The following is a 20250-nucleotide window of genomic DNA, read 5'->3' as shown; positions in this document are numbered from 1 at the left end:
CAGCCAAAGAATCCATTGCGCGCTTAATGGAGGGTAACTGGTCAGCTCGCATCGCGCGAATGTTATTTTTGCAGCATGCGACGCCGTGTACTGCGACGGGCAAGTCGCCAGCTGAGCTGCTCTTGGGTAGAAGATTGGTAACGGTGCTGGATTATGTCCACCCGGATAAAATGCCAAACCGTAATTCAAGAGCAAACCCCCAGGCTGAGACCGACACAACAAGGTATTTCGCCCGTGAAGATCTGGTCTGGGTGAGGAACTATTCACGAGGTTCGCGGTGGGTGGCTTGTGTGGTCACCCGGGCTAGTGGACCTGTGTCCTATTATGTGACCTTGGAAAATGGGCAAGTTTGGAAGAGACATATAGATCAGCTGAGGTGCCGGGCACTCAGCAGGGAGGAGTCTGATAATTCATCCCTGGCTAACGGTGCAGAGCTGCAAGACCAGAGTGAAAATGGCCCAGAGGTGCAATCACGAGGGGCTTCAGCAAATGAACCAGGGTCTGCTAGTCCTCAGGATGACGAGGTACAGGTAGGGGACCCTGAGATGTCTGGGACTCCATCTGTTCCTGACGAAACCCCTATAGCAGCCCCCCTACCACAGGTGACACCCAATCCAGAACCAGCAACACCTGTTGTCAGGAGATCAAGTAGAAGTTGTAGGACCCCACAGTACCTGAGAGATTACGTCTGCTGTGCTCACTGGGGGGGAGGGGTGTTGTGTATTGAGTCAAAGAATTTTATATCTGTATTATTGTCTGTATTTGCATTAGGGTAAAGTAACTGCCTTTTGGTTCCAGGGGGTACAGCTACTATTGGTTAATTTAAGCTGCTGTATTTGGATCCTCTGTCTTATTGGTTGCCTCCAAAAGGCAGGACTGTGATTGCCTGATATTGTTCCCTCCAAAATGTATCCTTTCTAGCTTGTTCCCTGTCCCTATAAATGTAGCTCTCCCCTCCTCAAGTCTCAGTTTTGTTGCTTTAATAAAGAAGTGTTACTAGAGAACTGTCTCCAGCATATTATGTCAAGAGAGCTGAAATCATAAACCCCACGTCACAACAATGCACATGAAGGCAGCAATTCAGTCCTAAACATCCCTACAGTTCTGAGACACAAAGGTTATTGAGCTTGAACTGCTGCATTGCTGAGATTATTAAAGGTAAAGGGACCCCTGACCATTAGGTCCAGTCGTGGCCGACTCTGGGGTTGCGGCGCTCATCTCGCTTTATTGGCCGAGGGAGCCGGCGTACAGCTTCCGGGTCATGTGGCCAGCATGACTAAGCCGCTTCTGGTGAACCAGAGCAGTGCACGGAAACACCGTTTACCTCCCCGCTGGAGCGGTACCTATTTATCTACTTGCACTTTGACGTGCTTTTGAACTGCTAGGCTGGCAGGAGCAGGGACCGAACAATGGGAGCTCACCCTGTCGCGGGGATTCGAACTGCCAACCTTCTGATTGGAAAGTCCTAGGCTCTGTGGTTTAACCCACAGCGCCACCCGCGTCCCGCTGAGATTATTAGCCAAGCAATTATTAGCATATATGAGCAACAGTTTCAGAAAAATCTATCCACAGCAGCACTATGTGCTCTTACGGGGATAGTTCTTTTTCTGAGATTTACAGCAACAGGTTAACTGTCTACCCTTTCTTTTCCTTCTTCCTTTCCCCCTTTTTCAAGATCCTCCAAGTTGAGTAAGGACTTCAGGGACCAAGGGTGGCATATTTTGCAGCTGGTAACTTCAGAATTCATTCATACACTGAGTTTCACATGCATTTATTTATTTGTTTTAAGAAAGCAGTAACATTAAAAAGATACAAAACACCTGAAATATTTCTCATCAACATGGAAGTCCATTTTATACCTAGTTATTTATTGATCTGGCATATCACGTGAGAATCATCAACCCCTGTATATAAGCCCCCCCTCCCTAGTATCACGTCTATAACTTGAGGTTGCACCACTTTCTCAACTTTTCCAAGGCCTCTGGTTAATGGCTTAGTTACCCTCTTGCACTTGCTCATAGCATAACTGGTTTTCCTGGCAGCTGGTATTTTTTATTTCTCTTTCCCTTTAGATCACATCTCTAGTGCACACACCAATCTGGTTTCTAGCCTGGAGTCGCAGTGTAATGGACCTCGTGCAAGCTACCTATATAGTATTATTGTCTTAATGATTGTCTTATAATAGAAACAGAATTTTAGGTTTGGAAAGGATGTTGGAGGCCAAAAGAACATAAAAGCCTTGCAGCTCTACAGTTAACCTGTCCATTAGCCACAAACATACAGCAGGAGGAGCAGCAAGATACTGAGATTAGAATGTAAGAATGTTTCAAATCTGGAATGGCATCTCCCTAAATGGAGAATAAACTTGGTCACTTTTATTAAAAATATAAAGCATAAACTGGAATTCTAATGGGCTCCAGTAAATATATCAAGGCTCAGCATAACAATCCTTAATGGAACGATTGACCGGAGGATCGTCATCACAGTCGTCAAGGTAGTCTTCAGCTAAACGAAGCATCTGCCTCACTGCCATGAGTATCAGGATATCAACATCATTCCTCAGTTCCAGCTCCAAGGAATAATTTTTAACAGGAACTATATGAGACAGAGGGATGCCAAGTTTTGCTTCCATTAGCCGCATCTGTAAAGGAAATAAAATGTGATTTGTTACCAAGGGAACACTATTTTTATGCCCCTTTGGTCCCATCAGCTGACACAAGGCTACTGCTGGCTGTATTAATTATATTTTTATGCCCCATATCCGTACACTGAACCCAAACCAAAAAATTTCAGGGCCACTTACAAGAAACAAGGTCCAGTCCATTTCCAGGTCCAACTGAAAAGTGTTGGATCAATGCCCTATGACCTTTAATAGCCTAGACCAGGGTAAGCCTCACTGTGACCCTCAGGATTTTCCTCAGGCCACACACTCTCCAAATTACAAACACACTCTAAATTACAAACACACTCTAAATTACAAACCTCTAGATGTGCTTTGCACATATAGAGCGCAAAGATGTTATGACAGTTTTTCATAATACAATGCAATAAAAAGCGAACTAATCTAAACAGAAAGAGAAAGAAAAATGCAAAGGTAGCTCTTAAACCTTTTCTCACACAGAAAGGGATGGACCTTCCCAGCCTCTCAGTCTGGGACCTCTTCCCTTTCCTGCCTCTCACACAGGGAAGGAATCTACACACATATTTAGAAACGCTGTGAAAATGCTTTTTTAAAAAAATGTTTTGAAAAATACAGCTCACTGTCGCCAGCTAGTGTCACTTTGGTATATTGCATTTCACAAACCTTTTAAAATGTTTTATTTGCATCTGTGTAGCTGAGTCCAGGGACATTTATCAGCCAGCCATTACCTTCAAGTGTATATTCTCATTAGCCCAGAGTAGAGGATATAAAAAAACCCAAGAAGTATGAGCAGAAGCAAAACAAAACAAGGAAAGAAAAAGTAACAGAAAGCTTAAAATATTAAAGAAAAGCCTGACAAGATAGCTTTTAATTTAAGTTTACCTGCTTCTGAACAGCCATGCTTTTGTATACGTATGATGTATCTTCCTCAACAGTAGGACAAATCTGATCCACTTTAGTCAGAATAACAAGCTGTGGCACACCTGTAAGAAGATTAGGTTATAAAAAAGGAGTACAATATATGTTTGTTTTTTCCTTTTGAATTGGGAATAGCCACCACAATTATTATTGTTGTTGTTGTTTTTAGCAATGAGCAAAAAACTATTTGAAGCCATTTTTAAAAATATGAAATAAGATACAGTGGTGCCTCGCAAGACGAAATTAATTCGTTCCGCAAGTTTTTTCTTCTTGCAAGTTTTTCGTCTTGCCAAGCACGGTTTCCCATAGGAATGCATTGAAAATCAATCAATGCGTTCCTATGGATACCGTCCGGGGACAGAGGGGAAGCGCCGCACGCCTTCCCCTCTGTCCCCGGACCTGTTTTAAAGCAAGGGAAAGGGCAGCGGGGAGAATCGCTTCTCCCCGTTGCCACCCCTTGGTTCAAAAGGGGTCTGGGGACAGAGGGGAAGGCGCGCGCCTTCCCCTCTGTCCCCAGAGATTGCGGGGCTGGCAACGGGGAGAAGTGATCTTCTCCCTGCCGCCCCTTTGCTTCAAAAGAGGTCCGGGGACAGCGGGGAAGACGCGCTGCGCTTCCCCGCTATCCCCGGAGCTTGCGGGGCAAGCTTCGTTTTGCGAAGCAAGCCCATAGGGAAATGCGTCTTGCAAAGCGGCTAAGAAAACGAAAAACTGCTTCGTCTAGCGAGTTTTTCGTCTTCTGAGGCGTTCGTCTTGCGGGGTACCACTGTATTAACTACATTGAGGCTGATCAAAACATAAATGTAAAATAAATTAAAAAGACTGACCAAAACTGTTCGCTTTTCGACGGATTTCTTTCAGTTTTTCTTCCAGCTTCTCAGGGAGGATCTCAACCTTGGACCCATCAATAATGAATGCAACACAATGAATCCGGTCTTTTGGAGAGGGGCACTTGATATAGTTTGGCATTTTGGGGCTCATAACACAGGATGGATTAAACTGAAAAGGAAAAGGGTAATAGAAGAAAAATATAAGATAGCTGCAACAGAATAAAATTCCTATAGGGTTGTGTGAGAGACATAGCAATCGATGAACCTACATACAAAAAGATGACAGCCCCCACGTAGTGCTCATGGAGCAGCCATCTTTGATATATAAAGTGACCATTTGTGCATACAGGTACACCAAAAATGACATGTAGTCAGTTGCCGCCCCATTTTGAAAAGCATTTTTACCCAGTGTGGTGAGGGTGTAGTACCAGTGTTGGAGATAAGCAGTGTCCAGTGCACAGCGGAATGATGAAAAGTACATGCCAACATGCTCTATATTACTTTATTTACACTTCAAAGCTGGTAATTTACAGAAAAACATCTTCCCTCTGCCGGAGCAGAGAAAGGCATCCTCTCTCCTCTAAAGCACGGAGAGAATCACACTGAACTGCAAAGAACAGTGAAAAACAGGAAACCAGTGTACGTCACATCCAGTCTCCTTTCCCGTGAGAAAACCCAACAGCACTTGACTGTGGAATGTAAACATTGTCTTGTGACAAGCACTTCGCTGCTCAGTGAAGGAAGCAGAAACCAACATCCTCCCCCTTTCTGTGAACATCACTGGGCAGCGTGTTCGTACAATATTAGTACAAACCCAACTTCTGCACATAGGTACAGTGTTGATCCCTTGATACAATCTTGGACAATACATCAGCAGGAATTTCATTACCTGGCATATAGGACACCGTTATGAGTCCCTTTTGAATACGTTCCCTAGCATGTTGTAACTTTAATTGCAAGTGCTTCGTGCTTTGCTTACAACCTTCAGAATTCAGGAAAGCCAAACATGCTTTGTTGTCCTGGTAAACCTGGATTGGACATTTGACAGGAATTTTTATGTCTTTGCACAATTGTAACAACCATTCACAATCCTTAAGTGAATAAGACAGTGCATTCAGTTCAGCTTCACAAGTACTTAAGCTAACTGTTGTTTGCTTCTTGCATGACCAATCAAATAGACCCTGATTGTACTTATAGCAAACTCCAGACGTACTTTTCCTGTCTGTAGTGTCACTTCCAAAACTTGCATCTGCAAATATCTCAAGACCACCAGACTTCTGATTGTTAAATCTCAGTCTGTAATGCATAGTGCCTTTCAAATACCGCGCTATGCGTTTCAGAGCTTTCCAATCCTTAACAGTAGGATTGTTGACTTGTCTGCTTAGCAAATTACAGCTAACAGCAATGTCAGGTCTTGAACATCTGGCAATGAAGTTTAGCTTGCCTAGCACACTTCTGTACAGTGTAGTATCAGAAAATGCTTCTCCAGTGTCATCTACCTGATAACCTGTTGTCATCGGTGTGTCTACAGGGTTAGCATCCATCAGGTTTAGTTTGCTTAACACATCAGCAATTTTACGTGACTGGTGTACTAGAATGTTACCATCTTGATCTCTCTCTATTTCCAGAGATAGGTAGTTGTTTACCTTACCAAGATCTTTCATGTCAAAGTGCTCTTTCAATTGAGCTAGGGCATTATTGTACATTGTGATATCCTTCCAAAAGAATAAAAGATCATCAACATAAAACAAACAATACAGTTTCTTTTGCCCCTCCTCTTTGACAAATACACATGGATCAGCTTTCCCTTGCTTAAAACCTAGAGAAAACAATACTTCAGTGAGTTTTGTGTGCCAACACCGTGCACTTTGTTTGAGACCATAAAGGGACTTCTTCAGAGCACAAACAAATCCCTGTTTTACCTGTACGCCATCAGGTGGAAGCATATAAAGTGATTCATCTAGAGATCCGTACAGAAAAGCTGTATTCACATCATGGTGACTAATGTGTAGATTCTCTTCTGCAGCTAGCTTGAGCATAAGCCTAATGCTCTCATACCTCACGGTGGGTGAGTAGGTCTCGTGATAGTCTTCACCTGGTACCTGTGCAAAACCTCTGGCTACCAATCTGGCTTTGTGTCTGACTATCTTGCCATTTTGATCAGTCTTCGCTTTGAAGACCCATTTGCTTCCAAGCAGTTTCATTCCTGGAACTACTGGAACAAGGTCCCATGTTTTGTTCCTTTCCAAAGGAATCAAGCTCAGCCTTCATGGCATTTAACCATGGCTCAGCTTCCTTTGAATCCAAATCCTGGATTTCTTGGAAACTTGAAGGTTCAAACACCTTCTTGGAGCTTTTAACAGCTGTTACTGCTATCTTAGCAAACTCATCAGCAAATCTCTTTGGAGGTCTGCCTTTTGTTGCTCTCTGTGACCTGCGAATTAGCCTTAAGTCTTCAACACTCTCCTCTTCCTTCTTAGGAGAAAAGTGACCTATTGTGAACAATGGTTCCTCCAATTCTTGATCAGAGCTTTCAGAGGGTCGCATAGAGGCTTTCGCACTCTTGAAATCCTCTGAATCACCCGATTCAGTTTCAGACTCAGACTCAGAACCTTCATCAGTGGGTGTGGGTTGTTGCGGTTGCTTTTGACTATCCTCAGTTTCATCACTGTCATCAGGATAACATTGGAAAATTCCCACATTCTCCCCCCACTTGGCATTGTACTCAACACTTCTTGTGAGCTTAATTGTCTTAGAGTCAGTCATCATTATTCTGTAAGACCCTTTCTGATAACCTAGAAAGATACCATGCAATCCACGCTTGTCTAACTTGGAGTTTTGTGGTGAGTGAACCCACATGTCAGAACCAAAAATTTTCATGTGTTTGATGTATGGCTTCTTGCCAAACATCTTCTCATAGGGGGTACAACCAATCGCTGAAGATAACCTGCGATTATAACTGTAAGTGAAACATGAGAGAGCTTCGGCCCAATAACTCTCTGGAAGATTGGCATCATGCAGCAAGGTTTTTAACCCTTGAAGCAATGTCTGATTTGCTCGTTCCGCAAGTCCATTCTGCCATGGCGAGCGAGGACTAGACAAATCGTGTTGAATTCCTTTCTCAGTCAGAAAAGCTTCAAACTGCTGAGAAGTGAATTCTCCCCCGCGATCACTGAAAAGAGTCTTTACCTTCTTACCATGCACATTTCCCAACCAAGCACAGAATTCCTTGAACCTTGGAAAAGCCTCTGATTTCTGCTTGAGATTGTACACATAAATATACCTGGAAAATGCATCAATGAGAACCATGAAGTACCTGTTTCCACCCAAAGAGGGCGCTAGTGGTCCAACCAAATCAGCATGAACAACCTGGTATGGTTCTGTAGCTTGCCTACTAGACACCTTACCTTTCGCAGCCATTTTTACCTTGTTTGCTGCGCATGCCTTGCACTTCATGTGGTACCTGCAGGGTTTAATAGTCATACCTTCAACCAAGGCAGGCATTTTAGATACTGCCTCAAAATGCAAATGACCAAATTTTCGATGAAAATCGTGAATACATTCTGCATGCAAACTTTTGTTAGAACCTGCAATGCAACAAGTGTCATCCTGCACAACATCATCAAAATACAAAACATACAAACGATCAACATATTCAGCATGCAATACATAATCATTTTTCTTTGTGATGATGCACCTTTTGTTCTTAAAGGAAACGTCAATTTTCCGCTCATTCAGCTGTCCAACGCTGAGCAGATTATGCTTGGCATCTGGCACATAAAGCACATCCTGTATCGATAAGTCCAAACTGTGAAGAACAACAGTTCCGTAGCCTTTACTGGGAATTGTGTGGTCATCCGCCTGGTGAATCGCACCTTCCTGCGGTGTAAAAGACACGAACAGTCGCTTATCATTGCACATGTGATGCGTTGCAGCCGAATCAACAACGAAGAAAGATCTAGATGTCTTCTGGACCTCTGCAACCTTTGGAGTGAAGCGTGAGACCATTGCCTTGTGCTGCGTTGTCCTGGACACCGGACCTTTGCCTTTGCCTCGGCCTTTTCCACGCGATGAGCTTTCGCTGCGCTGCTCTGTCTTGGCCCTGGGATATCTGCATTCCCTCTTCATATGGCCTAGACGTCCACACGTGTAGCATTTCACTGCCTTCAAAGCTTTGGCGCCATCTGGTGGTTCCACTGCACTATGGGATGACGTCTGTGAAGTCTCCCCCTTGTTGATGCAGCTAGCACCCCGGCGATCCGCTTCATTCAATATCACGGCAGTAACATAGTCCACTGTTAGCTGAGCAGTTGGCTGTACAGCAATCTGAGTCGCAACAGACTCCCAACCTGAACCCAAAGATTGTAGTATCATAAAGGAATACACTTCCTCTGGAAAGTTGAGTCCTCTCTGTTGCAGCTCATGTCTCAGATTCTGCATCTCCATCAGATGTATACGCACATCTCCACCTTCAGCAAGAGCCATATTATGCAGCTTGTTAAAGTAAAACATTGTGGACCCAGCTTCTGTCCTCAAGTGAGCCTCTCTCAAAGCGTCCCAAATTTCTCTGGCTGAGGTCTTATCACGCAACAGACAGAGCTCTTCTGGGGATACTATCAACGTAAGAGTTCCCCTTGCCTTGGAATCCATAGCTTTCCATTCATCTGTAACTCGAGCTGGGGGGGTCTCTGTAATAACTTTAAACAGACCCTCTTTCTGCAGAATAGCCTCTGCATAGAGAACCCAGTCCGCATAGTTCTTCCTATTGAGCTTAGGAATCCCACAAGCATCCTGAAGGGCCATCATGACTTTGGCATTAGCCTTTAGCGTCATCTTTGCTGCTTTAAATCAGGCTGCTTTATACATGCTGCGTCTGTGTACAGCTGCTTCAATCCAAAAGCAAATTCAAAACAGCCTCTGCCTGTGAACCTGTGCCTTTCTGCTTAACTGCTTTGCTTATCTGCAGCTGCTTCAAACCGCATTCCAAAGGCAAGTTCAAAAGTGAAAGTTCTCTCTGCTGTCTTAAATTCATGCTGCGACACTGCTGCAGCTGCTTTACTTTCGATTTCCCCCAGCATAGGAAAAATTTATCCTTCTAGCCTTTTGCCTGTGCCACGGCAAAACCGGCTATAAAAGTTCAAAGTCCAGCCATAAAGCCATTAATTAGAAGCTGGCAGGCTGCCCGGAGCTGTAGCACATACCTCATCAAATCATCTTGACGCGCAGAGATATCGTCCGATCCGGCCCTCTGCATTCCGATTCTTTGCCGGCACCCCAATTCTTTGCTCCTTTGTTCCTTTGCCAGGAGCCCGACTTCTGGAGTCCATTCTCAAAACACTGCGTTGTTCTGGGCCCGGAACCAAATGTTGGAGATAAGCAGTGTCCAGTGCACAGCGGAATGATGAAAAGTACGTGCCAACATGCTCTATATTACTTTATTTACACTTCAAAGCTGGTAATTTACAGAAAAACATCTTCCCTCTGCCGGAGCAGAGAAAGGCATCCTCTCTCCTCTAAAGCACGGAGAGAATCACACTGAACTGCAAAGAACAGTGAAAAACAGGAAACCAGTGTACGTCACATCCAGTCTCCTTTCCCGTGAGAAAACCCAACAGCACTTGACTGTGGAATGTAAACATTGTCTTGTGACAAGCACTTCGCTGCTCAGTGAAGGAAGCAGAAACCAACAACCAGAATTAGTACTCTAGTATTCTCAATCTAGTACTGAGGATACCATTACAACAAGCAATTTCCCAAATTCTCCTCCAAGGGCTTTTCCACATTTCCTCTTCTTCCACTGATTCCCTGTACCGCTCTCCCCCATAGGGGAGGGAGACTGCTCTTTGGTGGCCAAAGAGAGCAAATGGCCATTTGGATTTTCCCAAAGAGATAGATCTAACTTGCACATCCAATCAATTGCAGGTGGAAACTAAAAACCCAACCTTGTTCAGGCTGCTCAGCACAATAAGCTGATCTGTGAGCTATTTCCCAAATGGTTTCAATATTTTTTTCACTCTGAAGAAGCTGAGTTTTGATGGCATGGGCTGAAACTACCATGGCTCCATGATGAGCCAAATCACATGATCAGCTTTCCCCAAGGACCAGTCTTCTAGCAACTGTGTTTCCAAGCCATGTCATTGATTCGTGGATGCAAATCAATCCTTAGCCTGGCAAACCACTTGGGAAAATAAATCTGTGCTTGCTGGGGTTATAATGGTGGCCCACAGGAAGTGTGATGTTTGCATTATAGAAGTAAATTAGAAATGAAAAGCAGAGGTTCCTAAATGATAATCTCTCAATCTAAAATGAACAACAGAGGATGGATTTTACCAAGTACCGATCAGGAATATGGCCCTCCAATATGCTGCGCACATCCTCAATGTCGAGACCAGCGTTGGGTTGAGCTTCAAGTCCCATGGTATCACAGAAGATGACTGGGAGTGGGGTTCTACTGCTTCCGCTTTTAAGATGGTAAGTCCTATACTATTTTTAAAAAAATGCAAATAACACCATATTGAAATCTATTCCTATCTGCTTTCCTTTCTATTTTACATATGTAAATGACAAATGTCACCTACTAGTATAGATACTATCTACTGTATTTCACCTACTAAGGTAAAGGTACCCGTGCCCATATGGGCCAGTCTTGACAGACTCTAGGGTTGTGCGCTCATCTCACTATATAGGCCGAGAGCCAGCGCTGTCCGCAGACACTTCTGGGTCACGTGGCCAGCGTGACAAGCTGCATCTGGCGAACCAGCGCAGCACACACAGAAACGCCGTTTACCTTCCCGCTAGTAAGCGGTCCCTATTTATCTACTTGCATCCGGGGGTGCTTTCGAACTGCTAGGTTGGCAGGCGCTGGGACCGAACAACGGGAGCGCACCCCGCTGCGGGGATTCAAACCGTCGACCATTCGATCGGCAAGTCCTAGGCGCTGAGGTTTTACCCACAGCGGCACCCGCGTCCCATTTCACCTACTAGTATATATAATATCTACTGTAATTTTTGTGGCTCTGTATAAAACCACAAAAGTTCCATTACACAAGAAACAGGTTAGAAAGGCAAGTTAAGTATGGTCACGTCACGAGTCAATGGTGGTAGCTCCTCATTGCCCTCCGTGGGCAGAGAGGAGGTTCAGGCAGAGGAAAGCCAGGATTTATGTGGCAAAAATCCTGGCAATGTTCCCCAGTGGGATCTAGGGAGCTCACCGCATCCTGCTGTGCCAAGCAAGCCCGTATCTGGATGTGTGTCCCTGCCATAAACGAGCCTCCGTCTCCGGCTTTATTTGGTTGTTCTGTAATGTGGACAATTGGCATTAATCAAGAGTCGCTTCTGTGCCGACATATGCTTATGGGCTACAATCAGTCAGCTGCCAAAAGGACTGGGCTTGGCTCTTTGAAGGTATCTGAATGTTTTCTTTGCAGCTTGAAAATCCTTACAACAGCCAGGAAAGGAAGGGGGAGGACAAGGTGTTTTGTGCTTTTTATGGTTTTCAAATGGTCTCCTGGCAAGGGCTGATGGGAATTGTAGTCTAGGAACCCTAGTTGAAGTATATATTGAATCTCGTGTATCATTTTGTTGCCATTAGTTATTGGCCAACATGTTTGGAAATACAGTGGTACCTCGGGTTACGAACTTAATACAGTGGTGCCCCGCAAGAAGAATGCCTCGCAAAATGAAAAACGCGCAAGACGAAAGGGTTTTTCGGTTTTTGCGTCGGTTCGCTAGATGAATTTCCCTATGGGCTTGCTTCGCAAGTCGAAACGCCTTGCGAGTTCTTGCGAGTTTTTTTCCTTTTTCTTAAAGCCGCTAAGCCTCTAATAGCCGTGCTTCGCAAGACGAAAAAACCGCAAGACAAAGAGACTCGCGGAACGGATTAATTTTGTCTTGCGAGGCACCACTGTATGTTCTGGAGGCCCGTCCTTAACCTTTGCTTTATCAGTGCAGAGCTACCTGCTTTGTCAGACTTGTGGAATCTGATCCTGCTGCAGCTTGACTTGACACGTAGCCTCGGAAAGTTGAATTCACAGAGTTGAAGAAACTGGACTTCCCTGCTCCAACTGGCCCAACAAGCAGAACCCGACACTGGGGCACAGCACTCAAGCAAGGTTTGTAAGTTCTTATTTCTTTCATCAGTGCTTCCCTTTTCCTGCCAAGGTAGCAAAATACATCTGTCTATTAACCATATTAGCTTAATCATATCTACATATATTCTGGATTGTAACAGTGTTAAAGTTGATAAGCAAAGCAACACTCTATTATGTTGACGCCTTAGGGTTTTAATTGTGAATCAAATGAAGATAATGTGTACAAACCTTCTGAAATTTAGCATAGAGTACCTACATGTTTAGTGACCTAAATTGGCCACAGCTGTTGAGAAATTGCTTAAATAGCACCTCCAAAAGCATTTCTCTTTGGAGACTAATTTCTGCTGTTTACCACCATTTTTAGCCTACTGCCCCATACAATATCTTCCTTCCCTGCCTGATTCTCCTAAAATAAGAAAATGCAGAGATCTTTCTACATCCCTTCATGAAGTGATCAGCTTTTAAACTAATCTCCACTGGTGGGGAGCTGCAGCTTGTGGGCCTCACTGGGCCTGGCAGCCTTCTCCATTTGACCTGCCAGGCCATTAGGTCCAAGTTACACCCAACTTCCCATCATCTGACATTATCTGAGGCCAGGGTCATGACAGGTAAAGCTGTAGCCTCAAATAACATGGTGCATGCTTCTGTTTATTCCCCAGTGCTCCCTGATAGTCCACAGATGAATTTAGGTTAGCACGGTAGACTCCAATGCACCGCCAATGCATTTCATATTGGGTGTGGTTTTGCAATATCAATAAATTCTATTTTGATGTTAAAATGAATTCAATTTGAAATCAATCATTAATTTTATTTCTAGTCAGACCCCAGCACCATAATGATAAATAAAGGATGTTCAAGGGTTAAGGATGCTGTTCTATATCCGCAATGAATGGAACGGGATTTCCTTCTACACTGACTATAAGGCTGCCGTATAACTCTTCTTTTGGACTGAGGGGGGGCGTGTTCCAAAACCACAACTGGAGGTCATCCTGAAATGGTAAGGTAAAGGTAAAGGATCCCTGGATGGTTCAGTCCAGCTGAATTTGACTATGGGAGCAGTTTTAACGCCAAGAGAGCCAGCATCTGTCCACATACAGGTTTTTTTCCAGGTCACGTGGCCAGTTTCTGGTGCACAGGACACCATGACGAGTGCCAGAGTGCACAGAAATGCCATTTACCTTCCCACTGCAACGATATCTATTCATCTGCTTGCGCTGTTATGCTTTCAAACTGCTAGGTTGGCAGGAGCTGGGACAAAGCAACAGGAGATCACCCCATCGCACAGATTCCAACTGGTGACCTTATGATCAGCAAGCCCAAGAGGCTCAGTGGTTTAGACCGTGTACCTGAGAGGATGACTAGCCAAAGGAAGAAAAGATAAGAAAGTGACACCTGTTAGAAGCAGGGGTTGGGAATCTCAGGGGCCAAGGCCAAATGTAGTCCTCCAGGCCTCAATCTTACCCCTCAGAACTCTCCACAAGCCACACCCCTCACTTGGCCCTCACTTTAGCCCAGCTATAATGTGGCCTTGAACTGGGGTAACTTTGAAACCACTTGGAAATTATATGGATTCAATTGTATATAAATGCCTTAAATAAATACACTGTTACCTCAGGTTACAGACACTTCAGGTTACAGACTCTGATAACCCAGAAATAGTATCTTGGGTTAAGAACTTTACCTCAGGATGAAAACAGAAATTACGTGGCGGCGGCAGCAGGAGGTCCCATTAGCTAAAGTGGTACCTCAGGTTAAGAACAGTTTCAGGTTAAGAACGGACCTCCAGAACGAATTAAGTTCTTAACCCGAGGTACCACTGTAAATGAAACAATGCCACTGGCTTGCCTAAATGGTGTTTGGGTGGGGGAAAATGGGGTGGGAGTGTTTATTGAGTTAGTAACCTACTCAGCTGTCCATGTCATCTCCCGCCATGGTTTTTCCAAAATGCTACTCAGCCCTAAGGAGAAAATTAAATTTGATATTAGCAAGAGGGCAAATCAACAGGTTTCAAAAAATGAAATAACTTTTAAATGATTGTTTCAGCTCACCTTCAACTCGATATACTTCACATTCCAAAAGGACTTGGTCATTTCCATGTAGTTCTTCTGCACTGAGTGTGTAACTGTTAGTGTTAGCATCTGTGGTAACACTATTCTTGCTTTCAGACAGGAATACAAGTGTGTTAGCTCCAAATGTAGGACCATATGCACTATTGTCAAGGACAGCCTCAGCAGCATTCTTGACTGGGAATTTTAGTATGCTGGGCTCCTGCTCTTTCCCTTTCAATCTAAACAGGAAAGCATTGTTATCAAATAGGTATTTTCCAGCTGAAGAATAACTCTGTTCAGTAAAGCCTCCAAAGATATAGCCACTTGCATTGTATCCCACAACTACAGTGGGGCCCTGATTGTCGCATTTGTTATGAAATGCATTGACATTGTAGGTATGCAAACTTGCTTTATAGAGAAGGCTTAGATGTTGGCATCCCAAAATATCCAGCAGCGCCTTTCTCTCAGTTTTGGTCAATCGAGATGAGGCCATCTTTAATCTGAAAGAAATGAGATATAGTAGGAATATAAATATTTCTGGAATTGGGAACAGCCAAAGCTAGGTGGCAGAAGGTCATAGTTCAATTTCCAGCATCTCAAGACATGTTTAGGCGATATCCCTGTCTGAAATTCAGAAACCCACTTCCAGCCAATGTAGGCCAGGACTGGGGAACCTCTTGTCCAGACATGTTCCTCTAAGCCTCCCATGTTGCACATTAGACCATTTTCATAAAGCAATCCCTACCTGCCCCATATGAATCAGATGTGGAACAGAAAAGGCAGCACTTCAGAGGAACAATTGGGAGCATAAAGTTTTGATGGAGCAAGTCATGCTTCCACATAAATGGATGGGCAGCAGCAGCATGCAGGAATCAAGGCTTTCAAACACATATGCCACATTTCTCTTTCAAACCTCCACAGGGTAAATGTTAAGAAGACTTCAGTCCTACAGCCCCACCCAAGACATGCTAGGAGCTGGAGAACAAGCTTTGACAATAAGAGCCTCATTTGATTCAACCTGCACAGATTTGTGCTGCTGGTCTGTGAACCCATTGAACATGCCTGAGTGAGCATGGGGAGGAGGCTTGCTCTGCGCATGCCTTCAGCTTGCTGTATTAAATAAGCATCAGGTTTCGTGGTGATCTGCAAATATAAAGCAGCTTTCCCCCATCTAACGGTTGAAAAAACAGGAAGCACCACTAGATGGCGAAGAATAGTATTTTTCTTTTCACATGGGACAATGCCAGCTGAGGCTTTCTGACTCCACCCAAGAGATTAACACGGCGCTTGTAGATAAAGTTAGCAAATTTTGGTGCCCTCCCGAAAGCTTCCCTTTCACTGAAGGATCAGATTCAGAAATCTCTCACAAACATACAGGCAAAGCAATGAGCTGCTGAATCACAAAAAGCAGTATGGAGCAGGCAAGTCCCCATTCTATTTAGCTGCATGTGGCAGGAAAATATCATCATGACATGATCTTACCAGCTTTGGCGTATTTTTTTTTCCTGGGTCCAGAGCTCTGTTTTACCTCAGATTTGAAGCCCGGGAGCGTCTGAAAACAAGCCGCCTCCCTCCAAGAAGCAGCTCGCGTCGGCAATTGGAAACGAAAGTGGAAGTCCAGAGGTGCTCAGAATCAGTAACACGTGTTCTCGGGTTTCCTGGAGTCCGTGACTAAGGGGAAATCCTCTTGGGGAGGAAGCTAGAACTAGAATAGAAGTTTCTTGCAAGATACCTGACAGTAAGACAGAATGCTACACAAAGCTGAAATGACTGTGAGCATATAGGGAGGGGTGCAGGGGGTCTCAGCTTGTCCCTGAATAGCTCGTGTCCCTGAATCCAGGCTGCGGAGATCCTGCAAGGAGAAAGAGCAACTGGGTGTTCGGGCAGCAAAGCAAATGGGTGGGGATGAATGGCTGCTCTTGACTGATAGAGGCTCTGGCTAATGCAGGGAAGAGTCTGCTTTCCCTTAGTCTGGGGGGAAGAAGAGTGTTGGAGCAAAGCAGTCCTACAGTTACCACATTCACATGAGAGGCAGAGAGAGGGAAAGGATCGCATCAGTTGTGTTGTAGCCAAAACTCCCCCTTTCTTACATGTGTGGGGCACTCCACCCTGGCAGCCCAGTCAGTAGTGGGCCTGTGTGTAGGGACAGGCAAAACTGTCAATTTCAGTTCCATGCAAATTCAGGTTAGAGTTGTTTTTAAATAATTTAATAGATGGAATTTGTCTGCATTTTTGAAGTTGAAAAAACTATCGATAAAATTAGAGTATGGTCTGTTATGCTTCCATCTCCACCCTGGAACAGTCAGAACTAAATCCAGTTTTAAATTCACCAATTTGTAACTATGAATTAGAGCACTTCTTTTACAGCAGAAGTGGGGGGGGGGGGGTTTCATCTTATTAGAGCGTCCCCATGTTAATCTGTAAAACGTTGGGTGGTCTGTTCCTTATTATTTTGGCCCTGCCGTCGCTCTGGCCCGCTGCTGATGTCAGCCCCTGAGATAATGCAGCCTTTAACAGAAAAAAGGTTGCCCACACCAGCTTCCACAGCTGCATGACAGACAGAAAACCAACAGGTGGAGCCCTCCACATTTCTGCAGCTTTACAGTTGGTGGTGACAGTCCAACCATACCAGGGTTAATGTTTTCCATTGGTCATTATAGGGATTCATGCATTTGAAATCAGCACAAGAATAGTATAGACTAATTCTCTTTTCCTATAGCACTTGGGGAATAAGCGTAGTCAAATACTAGAACCAGACATCTGTGATGATGTGCAACCCTTTTAAAATGAACCACCACCTGATAAATAGCTGATACATAGATAAAACAGGAAGTCCAAGTACAAAGCAACTATTGTGTGAAATTCAACAGTATGTGTGTATTTTAGCTATAGTTCTGTATATATAGTTAAGTTTACAATAAAAGTTTAGAATATTTGAAGGCCAATGTATGCTACACCAATTTTGATGTTTTCTTGCTCTCTTACATTTTTTTCCTTGGGTACAGAACATCATGCATTTCTCAAATCTTCAGCTTTCATTTACTTGTTCAGATGTCTTTCTTTGGAGCTAAGCACAGAGCCATCTCTGCTTCCTCTCCTTATGAAGTTCTCAAGCTTATTCATTATTTTTAAGATATATATACTATAGGTGAGTCAAGGTAAAAGTCATACAAAGCTTCTCCCCACAAAATATAATAAGCAGAAACAGCATGTTCTTGTTCCGTGAACATATATCATCAGAACATTCAGGAATCATAGTCTCTAGTCCATGGATCAGTTAATCATACATCTTTTTCTGGGAGTTATTACTCCTATTACAAAGGAGGCATGCCGAAAGAACAAAAGAGCTATTCTTTGCAGGCTTGTGCAAAACAGTTGCACCATTGTTCAGGTGTACTTCAAGCATTGCGAGTTTGCTAGTTATTTTCTCAGCTCTGTGGCAGTAATCAAAACTGAACTTGTATTACCCATTGGAAAGAAATGGTAGGTGCACCAATTTATTCCTCTGTACCTTTTCTCCCTCCTCACATAATCTCTGCTCGATAGTTGTTCTTATGGCAACTGAGTGTGCTCCAGATCACGTATTTCATCATGCGTATAACGGGGTATCTATGCCACTCGGAAGTAACTAGGAAGAGATTTCTTTCAACTTATCAAGAGGCTTTACAACAAAGGGTTTCCTGAATTGTGGTGCCACCGCTAGGAAAGGGGACTGGCTCACATGAAAGAGAATGAGAGGACACAGCGTCTCCATCCACAGCTGATCCAAGTTCTGGTGTTGTTGGCCAATGCCCAGCAGGGTTGCTGGTGGTGGCGGCGGGGAGAGAAGGTGAGGGTCAAGAGCAAAAACCAACATGAGATCACACTGCACAATCTCACAAGACCCACCTTTTCAAGTCCACTTTGGCGCAGGCATAGTATTGTTGCAACAGCCCTTGCTTGCAATCATTCAAAGCCATAATAACAGATTCAGTTGTGCTTTGCCCTCTGCAGTGCAAGAGGAAGATACCTGGAATGAGTTTCCTGCATCTTCTGAACAGGTTCCTGGTTATCTGCTTGCTGGGCTGCTGGTGCTTTTGAGGTCCTGAGCAAGTGTCCAATTTCATTTTTTCATTTTGCTATCTCTAAAACGGGAATAAGCTGTGGCTCTTCCTTAAGAGAAAATTTGCTTCAGAATCTGTTCTGTGCTTTGGATAACAGGTTGCTTCAGTGCTGGCACCTCACTTTGGTTTATTTTCCAAAATTATGGAGGTCTCCACATTGACTATAACTGGGAAATCAACAAATGACTATGATTTTTAAAAATGATGATGATGGCAAACTCAGATGAAATCTGCAGGCAGCCCCTCCTGAGGCGGGTGAGCTACTTTCAAGTCCTGAATTCAGCTGCCAAGTAACAGCTACAACATGCAGAAGTTGTGCCTTAGAACACAGACCAGCACAAGCTCACTCCAGGTGTGACGACAGAGCTCATGGAGTTGGGGTTGGCAGCAAAAAGAAGTCTGCAGTGATTTCGGAGATGGAATGGAGGAACTATGCAGTCGAACCTACAAACAAAGGGACTAAGCTTGTGAACCTACCCATTTTCAATGGCATCCTTAACTCTGATATTGGACCTTGCTTCTCCAGTCACTATACACAATATTTTTATTTGACTGTATGCAACCTTTAATAACATTTTTTTTAAAAAAAGTATTGCATTCATTAGGTATGTGTGGGTGAAAATCCCAACACACACACACACCACCACAACCCCCAAAACGAGTTTTAACCAGGTCTTCTGCAGTGAAATTGGTAATGATTTCCAATATGAGATGTAAAAGCGGCAATTAAAAATGTATTCCATTATACATGGATTTGCAGTGCCTTAATCCATTGATCTAATTTTCCTGATCATGGCATAGGTGTTGAAGTGGACATACTGTGAATGAAAAACTAGAATAAAAAACAGTCACACTATTCAAGTCTATGGGTGTGTAAAAGGTAAAGGTAAAGGGACTCCTGGCCATTAGGTCCAGTCATGGCCGACTCTGGGGTTGCGGTGCTCATTTTGCTTTATTGGCCAAGGGGGTCGGCGTACAGCTTCCGGGTCATGTGGCCAGCATAACTAAAAATAATCAGAGTTTCAGATGAATAATCTAAGTTGGTGGAAAGGCAGAATGCAACTATTAAACCTTTGTATTTTTGATACAATTATGTTCAGTTTATATCCTGTGAGTTTATGACCAGCCCTATCTTTAGGCAAAGTGGCATCAGATGTGGAAGGACAGCAGTGGAAGTTCCACTGACCCAGTTGATCCTCCTGAGCTCCCTAGGCACCACCTTCTGTTGGAGGACAGACCTGCGTGTGCCATGCAGCCTTTCATGCACCCCCATAAGTATCCTGCTACTCTCATGTGTATTAGGTAAAGGTAAAGGGACCCCTGACCATTAGGTCCAGTCACGGATGACTCTGGGGTTGCGGCACTCATCTTGCTTTACTGGCCGAGGGAGCCAGCGTACAGCTTCCGGGTTATGTGGCCAGTGTAACTAAGCTGCTTCTGGTGAACCAGAGGAGTGCACGGAAACGCTGTTTACCTTCCCGCCGGAGCGGTACCTATTTATCTACTTGCACTTTGACGTGCTTTCGAACTGCTAGGTGGGCAGGAGCAGGGACCGAGCAACTGGAGCTCACCCCGTCACCGGGATTCAAACCGCCGACCTTCTGATCCGCAAGTCCTAGGCTC

The 20250-nt window shown here is 44.2% G+C and overlaps 1 protein-coding gene across 2 annotated transcripts in view; it reads right to left on the bottom strand.

Annotated features, from left to right (window-relative positions):
- Positions 1 to 16342, bottom strand: part of IFI44L (interferon induced protein 44 like) — a 31274-nt gene extending 14932 nt beyond the window's left edge. Inside the window, exons 1-8 of one of the 2 annotated variants that reach the window (XM_083743479.1) lie at positions 16007 to 16287; positions 14525 to 15024; positions 14382 to 14433; positions 12343 to 12538; positions 10717 to 10869; positions 4384 to 4555; positions 3524 to 3624; positions 1756 to 2641 (exon numbers count right to left, since the gene is read on the bottom strand). In XM_083743479.1, the coding sequence (XP_083599605.1) occupies positions 2429 to 2641; positions 3524 to 3624; positions 4384 to 4555; positions 10717 to 10869; positions 12343 to 12538; positions 14382 to 14433; positions 14525 to 15017 (1380 nt within the window). In that variant the 5' untranslated portion in view covers positions 15018 to 15024; positions 16007 to 16287 and the 3' untranslated portion in view covers positions 1756 to 2428. Of the gene's footprint in view, positions 1 to 1755; positions 2642 to 3523; positions 3625 to 4383; positions 4556 to 10716; positions 10870 to 12342; positions 12539 to 14381; positions 14434 to 14524; positions 15025 to 16006 lie in introns of those variants that run through there. The other variant, XM_083743480.1, reaches the window with a different exon arrangement.
- Between the last annotated feature and the right edge of the window lie 3908 nt (positions 16343 to 20250).

The sequence above is a fragment of the Podarcis gaigeae genome (genome assembly GCF_964106915.1).
Source record: "Podarcis gaigeae genome assembly, chromosome: 6".
Lineage (NCBI taxonomy): Eukaryota > Metazoa > Chordata > Lepidosauria > Squamata > Lacertidae > Podarcis > Podarcis gaigeae.
The sequence above is the reverse complement of the archived record's forward strand: the minus strand, read 5'-3'. Positions and strand labels throughout refer to the sequence as shown.